The following is a 12,701-nucleotide window of genomic DNA, read 5'->3' as shown; positions in this document are numbered from 1 at the left end:
GTATTAATTGATAAGGCGATGTATAGATATATGTAAGTGGATGCTTTTGTTGATTTCTCTGAAAACTAACCTGTGTCTGATAAAGTGGTGTTTGCAGCTGGTATTTTTTTTTAAAAAAGGCGGTATAATTTCAGCTATTCAATCAATTGTTTGTTTTTAAATATATCTGGTAATGTATAGCAACTGTATTTATTTTTTTCACTTAAGATGGCCATTTCTGAAAATGTCACAATCATATTTAGTAAGATATCATATATTATTGCTGTGAATATTTTTGGGGTAATGATAATATTAGATATTTAGAAGTCCGATATATATATACTGTACATCGACATGTTCAATTGAAATAGAACTCGTCGTTTTACACCTTGCAACAATGTAGACAAGAAAAACAGATACTTTACCTTAACAGAAGAACAATGTTGGTATGTTTATTTCCAAAACTAATTTGTATTATGTTATGCATACAGGGCGCCCATTGGATTTCTTGTAGTTTTGTACGCAATTCAATTCTGTCATGACAAAATCATTGTTGTCTTCAAAAACTATGTGATACAGACTTGTTTTATGAGAACTTATTTTTGTAGACAAAATTCATTTTTGTCATGACAAAAGTCAATTTTGTCTAAAAGGTATGCAAATATAAATTATTTGCATACACAATTGACTTTTGTTACCTGATATGGACATTAAATCACAAAAGTCAATTGTGTTAGATAAGATTTAATTTTGTGAGACAAAATTGACACTTGTTAGACAAAATTGACATTTGTTAGACAAAATTGACATTTGTTAGACAACATTGACATTTGTTAGACAAAATTCAATTTTGTGTGAAAAAATTCAATTTTGTGAGACAAAATTCATTTTTTTTAATTTTTTTTGAGACAAAATTCAATTTTGTCAATTTTGTGACGACAACAAAGTTCATTTTTCTGACGACAAAATTGTGTCTCACAAAAGTCAATTTTGTGTAACAAAACTCAATTTGGTATTCAAATTAGTTCACAGAATCGAAACTAAACTAATTTGCATACAAATTAGGTTACAAAAGTCAAGTCTGTGTAACAAAAATGAATTTTGTCATGACAAAAGTGACTTTTGTCCACTGAAAGATAATTTTGTACGACCAAATTTTAAATTTAAAGTATGCTACAATTTTTTTTAAACTGAACTCATTTTGTTGAACAAAAGTCACTTTTGTCCGTACAATTTGAATTTCGAGAACAAAACCACAAGAGTCCCATTCGGCGCCCGGTAATGCATGTGTACATTTTTTTTACATAATTCCAGGACGAATATATGCATTACTACTAAAGACTTAGGAATGTATAGGCTTGGTAAGATATTTCAACCACACCCCATTTTCTTACCTTTCATATTTACATAAGTTACTGTCTTTTAAACACATCACTTAATTTTTCATTTATGTGCCTTTAAATATTTATTATATTCTTATCATCATTATCATTTTCAATGTTATTTTATTATTATTATTATTATAAAGATACTCCAAACCAATGGTACAGATACTTGAACGAATAAAACTCAATGTTTCACCATACGAGCTTAGTGCAATGTACGTAGACTTCGACTTTGATGAAATTGTACATCGAATATAGCTAGTGCTGTTATTTACTTTGCATTTGCATGGTCAATTTTATATTTAGACTTATGTCATGTTTACAAACATGACAACACATACTTTTGCTGTTTTTTGGTAAAAAGACTTGCCTTAGATGCTTCACAATAAAAAAAAAGTATACAAAAGTTTTAAAAATATCAGAATAACATTTAAACCGTCCACTGGAATAATAAGTATGTACATTAGTCGTTTTGTAAAAGATAAAAATATTCCTCAGATGTTGAAAACAAGTAGACGAAGGATATTTACTCCATACTCATTCTAATATTTCGTAGCTATCTAATACAATCATTATTTTAAACATGTTTAACAATAATGGAACTGTTAATGTTATAAAGAGGTTGAAAGTGTGCTGCAGGAACTAAAAACAAGCATGTGTTCCAACGTGTAATAATAAAAAGTGGGGGTTCCTTTAACATAAAATTTCAGTTTATTTATTGAGACTGTTCATTTTTGCGCAATCAATATTTGATGATAAAGAGATCATCAATCTGACACTGAACAACTACATGTATAAAATGTTTACATTCCCTAGTTACTAAATACTAATAGTAATTTAAAATTCTGATGTATGCATATCAAAATTAGATCTCTGCGACTCATTGCACTAAATATCTCACGTGAAAAATACTTGAAAGATTATTCGGGCTTTTAACTTTCTTAATCTTGAGTGTATTTGATGAGTCTTTGTGTGGACAAAAAGCGCGTCTTGCTTAAAAATGTTACCACTGATATCTATATTGAGTTTTGATTTATCTAATAATCATTATGACATTTGGTTTTTATTTCTTTATATCTAATAAAACCGTCTGTTTTTTCTTCATTGATCTTACGATTAGTTTTTGTCTTCTATCACAGAGCGGTACAACATAGAAAATGGAGAAGCTGAAGATAAGATCAGTAATAACATTATCGACAGAAGGAAAAATGTACGTATGTCCTTTGTAGTTGGTTTTGAAATTACAATGTTTAATTATATCAAATGTTTAATTTGCAAATAAGTCAAATATGATTACGTGTTTATTCGTTCATTTCTTTGCCTAAGGTCAAAATACTGGTCTTCCGTATCCGATTTGAATATCTAAACCAAGAAAAGACACACTAGGAGTTACATGATCTACTAAATGAGCGAGACTGTGTGCGTCAACAGAAAAAAACGGCCACTTTTCGTAAGCCAGTTATTATCAGTTCCTAATCTCTTATTATAATATCACAGGTACACATATAAAGCGTTATTTAAGTAGGGAAGTAGGTGGTATAGTTATCTTAACTTTTAGAGTCATTATAATTTTGCATCTGTTGTAAAAAAAAATAGCCCGAGTTTAATTTTCTTTATACTCAAAACAAACAAATGAAATGTCATACTCTTGAAACGGATTTGTTATAAATATGATTGTAAAACAGTTTCATAGTCACCAACCTAGATACATTAATGAATGCCAAACCAATTTCAAAATGATTAGTTAATATCATTACGTTCACTGGCATATATTTTAAGTGTATATATGGCGATGACCTGGGATCTTTTACATTGACCCGGTACATATTCGGTTGTGAACCTCTAAATTTGAAAAATATGTTAGCAAAATTATCTTATTCAGATTAATGTATAAAAGTCAGTTTTATTGTATCATGTTTTGTTTCGTTGACTTGCTGTCATGCTGATGTCTACTTGTATTTATACTGATCTCCATGTTATTTTATGTAGTGTCTGCTACTACCTGTCATATTTGATAACGTTCAACTTCGAGCTTTTCGGTCAATGGCCAAAGTGAAAGTGCAATTAAACAACAACACTTACCCATTCAATAAGATTGCTGAAAATAATATTTGATTAATTGTGATATCTTTAATTTGGCATTTATTATGTAATTTAAAAAAAGGCGGGGAACGAGTTCGTTTGCCTATAATCAGCATAGTTGTTTGTAACTCCTCAATCATTTTCTCGGGAGTAGAAGGGTCTTTTTGAAATAGTGATACATCCTCAAAATACTTCAATTTACTATAATATTATTTTTTTCTTCACTGAACAGGTGCTTATGTCTTGTAAAAAGATCATATTGGTCCTACTATTTACGGGAATGTTGGTTTGCCTCTCTGTTTTCACAACTCGTAAAATGAAGACGACAAGGTATATCATACTATCATTATCAATTGTCATTTGTATATAGTGAAAGTCTGAATAAAAAACGTAAACATGTGAAATTTTAATCGATAAAAGATTGATGAGTGTGAAACAAAATCGCAATTTACTTTTTAACAGGAATATTTGCTTTGTGTATGTCTGATATATTATTTTGTTCTTTCGATACAAGTCAATCAATTTCGCACTAAAAAGTCCTCTTCATTCTAGAGAAAGTTGAAATTTTGTTCTTTATGATGATACAATAGTATATTTATACTGCTTTTAGCAAGAACGAAACCAGTGCGAACAAAATATTGTAATTCAAAAGTGCTTATTCTACGACTTTTTGTTCGAAACTTTTGCATTTTGTCCTTTTAGCATTGTCCAATTTTGTTTTGTCAGAAAAAAAAATGTTGTCCAAAACATTCTCTTTTGGTCAGTTGCTTTTTTGTCCTTTTTGCATTTTGTTCGAAATTTATCTTTTTGTCCGAAACTCTCAATATTTATCATAGTGTTTGAAAACAAATAATTAACTAGTACGAACTTTAGAAAATTAAAAGAAAAACTGGGCTCACCGAATGGCTATGAGACAACTATCAAACATGGAATGAAGGACGAAGATGAAAATAATACAGACCTTACGGCTCATGGCTTGCGACAGTGATTAACACGTTTATGAGTGCTGAATTAATCAATTTTGAATGCCTTGTTTGTAGTTTATTTGAGTTGTAATAGCGTTGACTGAAGCACATGTATATTTTGCGATTCATCGTAAAATGCACATTAGTCAACACCTTTACAGTCCTAAATAACTAGATAAAAAAGAAACATTCCGTCTTAAATATTATAAGATAATGGTAAAACCATGCAGGTAAATACAAGTGATTGAAATTAAATACACATATTTTATATTCTATTTTTTAGAAATTTACATGTGACGTCACTTTTTGTGGCGTTGATACATTCGTGTGACGCAAAGTTCATAATTCTATTGTTGGTCAACATAGGAGGTGTCCGTTGTTATATATATGTGGTTTATATATTGTAATGTACTATTATATTATTTATTTATGTATGTCTCTGTCCTGAGTGTTCTTGCGTTTATTTGTACTGTATTCCTGTCAGGAAATGTTGTCATTTTAGCGATATTTTTAACATTGCCATATATGATGGAGGTTTGAGCGCCATAAAACCAAGTTGAATCAACCATTTTGTTCATAAAATGTTCTGTACCAAGTCAGAAATATGGCAGTTGTTATCAAATAGTCTATGTACATGTATATTGGCGTTTGTTTTTGTGACAGTTCAATGTTTCTGTTGTTCCTTTGTTTTCCTCTTATATTCAAAGTGTTTCCCTCGGTTGTGGTTTGTGACCCGGATCTGTTTCAGTTAAATCGATTTATGACTATTGAACAGCGGTATACTACTGTTGTCTTTTTTATAAATATATTAAACAATTAAGAGGTCAGTGTACATGTACATTCTTACACAATACATCGTATCGCTATTCATTCCAATCCGGATAAGTTCTGAAATTACAGAACTTTTTCATGACAAAGCTTTTTTATGACTTGAATGTGTGTCTTACAGAAATGGATCATGATCTATCAACATTTCAAATATTCACTTTCTAAACTTTTCCCTGTCTCAACTCATTACTGATGACCCTTATTTCCGCGACACCTGACCGAAACAGGAAGATGTCTTAGTGACTGCTTTTGCTGGAATGGACTAAATAACAATAATGTGATATCTATCAGTGTGTATGTATAATATCAAGTTCTTAATCGTCGCAGATCTTACATCAATATAAAGGAGTTGACGCAAGATTAGCCATCACTACATTGTATATGATCAAAATGATAAAAAAAATGAAAAAACTTTCCAAACGAAGCTACTAATTCGGCACATTCTTAAAAACTATTATTTTATTAAAATGAATGGATGCCTAAGGTTAATATCATTATTTTGGAGAATGTCATTAACAAAAAGTGAATGAATATGTTTTCAGTGAAGGGAATCAAGAGTTGAAACTAAAACGAGAAGAAAAGGAAACCGGAAACCAAAAATATGCCGATCAACTTAAAAACGTTCTTGCTGGCAAAAAAGGACAGGATTTCAACCTTAAAATTGGTATATTTTTTTTATAAACTTCCATGTTACAGAAAATTAATTACATGCGAATGTTATTACAGCAAATGGACTTGAGTGTGCTGGTAAGGGTAGTGTCTTTGTTAGCTTACTTGCTAGCTGAACCATGAAAGAATTATTATATAAGGTACGTCCTTCCTTTCGGACAGAATCAATATTAAGCAGAGAACAAATCATTTGTAGAGACGGTATTTAAACATTTTTAAACCTGTTGTCGGTGTATTTGATTTGTAAATATAATTTTAATCAACAACCTCTGTTTATTCATAACTATAGTATTTACCCTATGCAAACATATAATAATGATATGAATATTTTTTAAATCGATTAAAATCAATGTTAAATAGAATTAAACATGTAAATAATTTAGTTCTAAATGAACAGAGGTTATTGAATGAAATAATAATGACAATTCAGACAAACCTATCACAAATGAATTACTCCGGCCCCTAAAAAAGTAGTACCTTAACTAAAAATAATTTATTCGTTCAGCTACATGTAGCAAGCAAACCAACCAAAGATCCTACATTTACCTAAACACTCAAGTCTATGTGATGTAAGTACCGTGATTTTTTTTTATTTATCCGTGTTTCGTAACAATTTATGTTAACAGAACCATGATATTTTTCAAACTTTGAAATGCATTTTGTATCTTCAGAGGACAAGTAAATAATGCAAAATTTGCATAAGAAAACATATACTATTTCCATTAAAACTCAAGCATCATTATAAAAACGAAGTGTAGAATTTTGAACAGAAAACAGTAACATATTATTCGCCTTTCATTGAAAAACTGAAAGCATTTGGCTAAACAGATCAGAACACAATTGCAAAGTGAACAGGATGTTTATAAAAAGAACAATTTGTCATAGTTTAAAAATTAACATGTCTCGTCAATTTTGTCTTGAGTAACATATACGTAAACCGACAACCATTCACACAGAAATAATTTATAGGTTTTACAAATAACTTCATTTTCTTTTTTTAGGTATAAGAAATGATTTAAGGATGCAAGATTGTAAAGAAACAAATTTCAAACAAACATTTCCTGATATAGATTATGCATTTTTCGGATATAACATCTTACGGGGTTATCCACTGTCCAATGGACACGATCCTGGATTTACGTTCCCAATCTTTAAAACAGACTATAGTGAAGGGAAACAAACGTCTGACTGCAGATACAGTATACCTCATGGACTTGTTGTTGTTCCTGATGTCTCGTGTATAACATCATTTACTTCTTCTACTGCTCGGAACAAATACGAGTTTTCGAAATCCTTATCGTACAATGCTAAAGTAGAAGGCGGTGGCTTTTTCGGAGTCAGTTTTTCAGCATCGTATGGGTACAAAACTTCAACTTCTGAGATGTCATCAGGAGAAAATGTTAAAATAATATCAACGGCTAAGTGCATTTACTACTACACTGAGCTTATTCTGGAAAATATTCCTCGTTTCACTCCACAGTTTTTAACATGGGTTAAGAAACTTGATAAATCAGATGACTCACAGACATATCTAGACTTTTTCCATCGCTATGGTACACATTATCCCACTTATACAACCTTTGGGGCTCGTCTTACATACGAACACACGATGAAATCATCTGACTACCAGAAAAAAACAGAAAAAGGTACAAATGTAGCTGTTCAGGCAAGTTATTCTGGATTATTTAGTGTGAGCGGGGGTTTTAACATGGACACCAATCAAAAGAAAGACATATCGGAGTTTTCTAGCTCTGTTACAACTAGGACTGTGACTGTTGGAGCACCCCCGCCATCAAATGGTGATGCAATGACATGGGCTTCATCAGTCAAAGAAAGCCCGGTTCCTATGCAGTATGAACTGTCTCCAATACATACATTATTTTCTGACGAATACATGGGAGCATTAGGTGTCAATCACAAGAAAATTGCCGGCAAAATGAAAAATGCAACTTCAGACTACTGCAAATATCTTCTTAAACGAGGACAAGTCGATTCTTGTGACCCACTCAAACCTGGTATAATGCTGAAACACACAAGCATTAGTTTCCACTACAACAACGCACAGGCAAAAAGCCTTAGCGAATGCATTGATCTTTGTGAAAACGAAATAGACTGCCTTGCAATGACATACTGCACAGCCTGCAGCAGAAGCAGCTTATACTTTCATGTTTGTTATAAGTACAACACAAAGAATAATCCAAAGGGTATACATGCGGCATCCACATTAGGCGCAAGAAGATGGGATAGTGTCATATTTACTTTTAAAATAAAAGACTACGTGCAGCTTGACAAAACTGCTATTCGGGGAATATCAAGATTACCTGTTAAGAAAAGTAAAGCAGTCACAGATGCAGCTGAATGCAAGTGGTTGTGCATCAAAGACGCATATTGCGTGGCGTACACATTCTGTAAATGTCCAAAGAGAAAGAGTAAATGTCTAACCTATGCCGAACATAGAATACATGGACTTAAGGGCGATGCTCAGTCGACCACTTATTTCATTGATAGAAATCGTCGTCATTGGATGGTGAAACCACCATGGAAAAAAGGAAATAATTAACAAAATCGAAAAATTAATCAAATGTTTAACCGACTCAGTCATATGAATATGAAATATAATTTTTGCAGAGTACATTTTTTGTCTTGGTTGTTTTTGCAAACTACATTTTTGAAAGTGCAATATACATTATCTTATTTCGGACTTTAATTGAATGCTGTATGACTAATTTTACATTCATCTAATGTTCATATGAGTATATAAAACTAAAAAGACATAACAAAACGTACGACGATCAAAAATTGAAAGCGGGATGGTAAAAAATAAACAAACCAAACAGACATAAAACATTTTCAAACACTACACACTAACTTAAGATTGTGCAATACAAACCCTTCAGAATCTTTACCTAATTAGTCTTGGTTTAGTATTTAGTAGTGTAGTTACCATAAAGGCAATGAGGAAACTGCTTTACCAAATTTTTACCAAGAAATAAAATTGAAAAAACTGAAGGGCGATTATATGGATTTTATTGTTTTGAGTGACGACGGTCCAAAACAATTGACTATCCTCATATATACCGCATTATAGAGTTAAAGACAAAGTAAAATAACAATTCTAACTTTGTTATGACCAAAGTTAAAACAAATGTCAAGTTTAAGGAACGGACATTTAACATTTAGTGGGAGCCTCAGTGGCCTAGTGGTCTAAGTAGTTCAACTACTGTATCACTAGCATGTTAACAGTGAGGTTGTGAATGTTAAACGTACACGTGTTAGATGCACCCGACTCTAATCGTAATTTAGTGAGGTAGTCAGTTTTCCTGTCGAAGTTCTGTTGTTCTCCGCGGGCTATCCGGCTTCCTTCATCAATAAAAACTTGCCATGCGAAATAGTCAATAGTGCTGAATTTCGCGTTAAACACCAATCAATTAATCAAGTTTCAAAACGATCATTTCGGGGCCTTTTATAGCTGACTATGCGGTATGGGACTTTGCTCATTGTTTAAAGCCGTACGGTTACCTATAGTTGTTAAATTCTGTGTCATTGTGGTCTCTTGTGGAGAGTTGTCTCATCGACAATCATACATTTTGTACCACATCTTCTTTTTTTTATCCTATTGTATAACGACAAAATGAATAAAATGAAAATTTGAACTTTAAAGATAATATAGTGTACCGTTTTGTAGACTAGTCATGATCAGCGTTCCTTTAGGAAATCAATGGATTCCTCTTCATATTTAATTGCTCTTGTTTAAATATCAGGCTAATTACATAGTCACTTTAGTTATATTGTATGCATGCATCTTATTAATTCCTGAACGTATTAGGTTACAAGAAAAACATTTAAAAATCTAAAATCACCAAATGTGTACAACAAACATGTTTTGAACTGAACATGATTCTGTCAGTATGACCTGTTTTGATCTAAATACCGAATGGAATGAAAATTTTATCAAACATAGCTACGTTAAATATGCATTCGAAAATATAAAAATTCCACATATCTGGATATCATGCAACAAATATAATGTTATTATTATGTTTAACGACTGCAAAATATAATCTTTCACGACTATAAACATAAGGAGACATGGTCTTACTTAAAAAAAAAAAGACAACAAACACCAGACAACATATTAATTTATTATTTTTCTACATAGTAATGACTCGAAGAATAGAGTGATGTATAGAAATGTTTTTCTTTAGAATTTTCTTCGTCCTGCAGTTCAAAAAACATTGCCAGGCCAGGGTACAACGATTAATTACGCTATGGGGAGTTACGTATTCTATAACCAGACCCTATCTTAACATACTCTCTTTTTCAGATGCAAATTAAATCGTCCGCCCTCCATTTTGCAAAACTTTACTGGATTTATGAATTTGTTTTCGTTTAGAATTCGATAAACCACGAGAGTTTACTGGGGTAGAGAATTACAGTCATCCTCTCTAACTTCCCCCTTCCGGCAATAACATCAAGCTCAAGGAGGCATCCGATTGGTTGTGTTGGTTGTAATAATACGCACCATTCTGTTCGTTATGTGACTTTGAAAACAATGCCTTGTGTGAGTGTGAAGAACCACATGGACCAGTTGCAACAACTATTCAATTGGTCCTTAAGGGCCAAATGAAAGGCAAAATTTCTTCTAGTAGACAGAGTTGCCTTTCATACATCTCTGACACTTAATTCAACAATGCCAACTGAAAAAGTTAAGATCTAAAGAAATAATGATACACATCACTATCAAACATATAACATAACTAATACATTTTAGCCATACATTTTCCCCTAAAAGACACAGTTCTGATAGTTTACATTCATAAAACTGACAGGGACTATATGTATAGACAACCAATATACGAGTGACCAAACAGGTCGTTTTTGAAAAAAAAATCTCATTTCTTCTTTTTCTATTGAGGCCTTTGATCTTCTCTTCTGTATTTTCTCACTTTATTATATATGAATTATTAAATATTCGAAAGAAACCATCAGATATAAATTCAGGAATTCGATATACCAGATAAAAGATAACCCAAATCCATTGAAATCACTCGTAATATTTCCAATGACTCCAGATTACCTTCGTTATACAAATGAAGATAAATTGTAAGACAAACTAAATAATAATCATAATAAAAAACAACAAATAGTAAGTTTGAATTTTGGCAATTTTTTGTCATGGATTTATTAGGACAGTTCAACTATATATCAACCGGCCTATGAATTTGCATTCATCGACAATGTATCATTAATGTCCAAGATAAAAACATAGAAGGGCAACCATCATATGTTTTCTCCAAATGGCAACTGGGCTACCAGACGCCAACTGTAATAAATTCAGCCATTCAGTAAATCAATACATTCAGATCATATTCTGTCCAATCCATGACGCTTCTTTAACGATATCTGAAATATACAACAGAGAGCAGAAAATATTCTCAAGGGTGGGATAGGGTGGGTTTTGTGTTCCTTCAGTTGAAATCACGCAATGAACAAATCACGAAAAGCATGCAATTTTATACCAAATAAAAGCGGGAAAACCGCTTACGAAATTATGTAGGTAAATAAAAGACGCTCAAGTCCTTCAGAATTAAAGAAAAGATAACTCTAGTTTAGCAGACGATAATCTTAATTTATTAAATTGATTTAATGCTTAATGATTAAATCTTAATAACACCTTAAATGCATGTTTGAAAATATGTAGTGTGCAACAAACAGAATGTGGAATAATTGTCAATGAGACAGCAACCTAGCGACAAAAATAAACAAACGACATGTGCACGCTGAATGGAGAAAAGGAGATGCGAGTTTCCCTCAATGATACAGCATCCCAGCAACTACAAATATATATGAATGATGTATTCACTTCGCTGATGCTACCACTTGGTTTTTGTTTACTTTTCTACTGAGAAAAACTATCCGCAATGAAAAAGCCGGTAGTGATTAAAGTGGCATTAAACACCCGAAAAAAAGCAATACAAATCAGGGTTTATTTCAGACGGGTCCTACATCTTTTTGGTTTGGCAAACAAGAACCGGTTGAACGGATTTTAAATTGACTGAAATCAATGTTTTGCAAAACAAAGATGATACTTGGATAATGACTGATATATTTGTCGCTGGACATGAATCAGCTACATCAAATTCAAATATTTCATCAATACCTTGTAGCATTGATTCATTTGTTGAGAAACATATTGCTAATGTGAGTTATATGCTTGTCAAACACAAGTATATGACTAAAAAGAATAAGTAGACTTAAGAGAAAGGTAGGAAGGGTTAAGCATCAAATAAAGGGCCTGCCTTTATAGGTTGTTGTGTCCATTTATGTGGAGATCTTTAACTTCAAATTTTATATCTAAATTGTTTAAAGTTTAAACTTTTTTTATCTACGATTTTTACGCTGCTTAATTCAACAATGCCAAGTGAAAAAGTTAAGATTTAAAGAAATAATGAAACACATCACTATCAAACAAATAACATAACTAATAAATTGTACCCATACATTTTCCCGTAAAAGACACAGTTCTGATAGTTTTCATCACTATCGGCTTTTTCATTGCGGATAGTTTTTATCAGTAGGAAAGTGAAAAAGAAAACAAGTGGTAGCATCAGCAAAGTGAAAACATCATTCATATATATCTGTAGTCGCTGGGATGCTGTCCATTGAGGGAAACTCGCATCTCCTTTTCTCCATTCAGCGTGCACATGTTGTGTTTATTTTTGTCGCTAGGTTGCTGTCTCATTGACGTGTGTCAGAGATGTATGAAAGGCATAGAATCTTAACATACACAGTC

The 12,701-nt window shown here is 32.0% G+C and overlaps 1 protein-coding gene across 1 annotated transcript; it reads left to right on the top strand.

Moving 5' to 3' along the window:
• Positions 1-3,679: 3,679 nt before the first annotated feature.
• On the top strand, positions 3,680-8,542 carry LOC134683276 (uncharacterized). Its single transcript, XM_063542467.1, has 3 exons — positions 3,680-3,776; positions 5,782-5,903; positions 6,910-8,542. The coding sequence occupies exons 1-3, from the start codon at positions 3,685-3,687 to the stop codon at positions 8,466-8,468; spliced, it is 1,773 nt and encodes a 590-aa protein (XP_063398537.1). The 5' UTR covers positions 3,680-3,684; the 3' UTR covers positions 8,469-8,542.
• The last annotated feature ends 4,159 nt before the right edge of the window (positions 8,543-12,701 follow it).

This window comes from Mytilus trossulus, chromosome 9, assembly GCF_036588685.1.
Source record: "Mytilus trossulus isolate FHL-02 chromosome 9, PNRI_Mtr1.1.1.hap1, whole genome shotgun sequence".
Lineage (NCBI taxonomy): Eukaryota > Metazoa > Mollusca > Bivalvia > Mytilida > Mytilidae > Mytilus > Mytilus trossulus.
The sequence above is the reverse complement of the archived record's forward strand: the minus strand, read 5'-3'. Positions and strand labels throughout refer to the sequence as shown.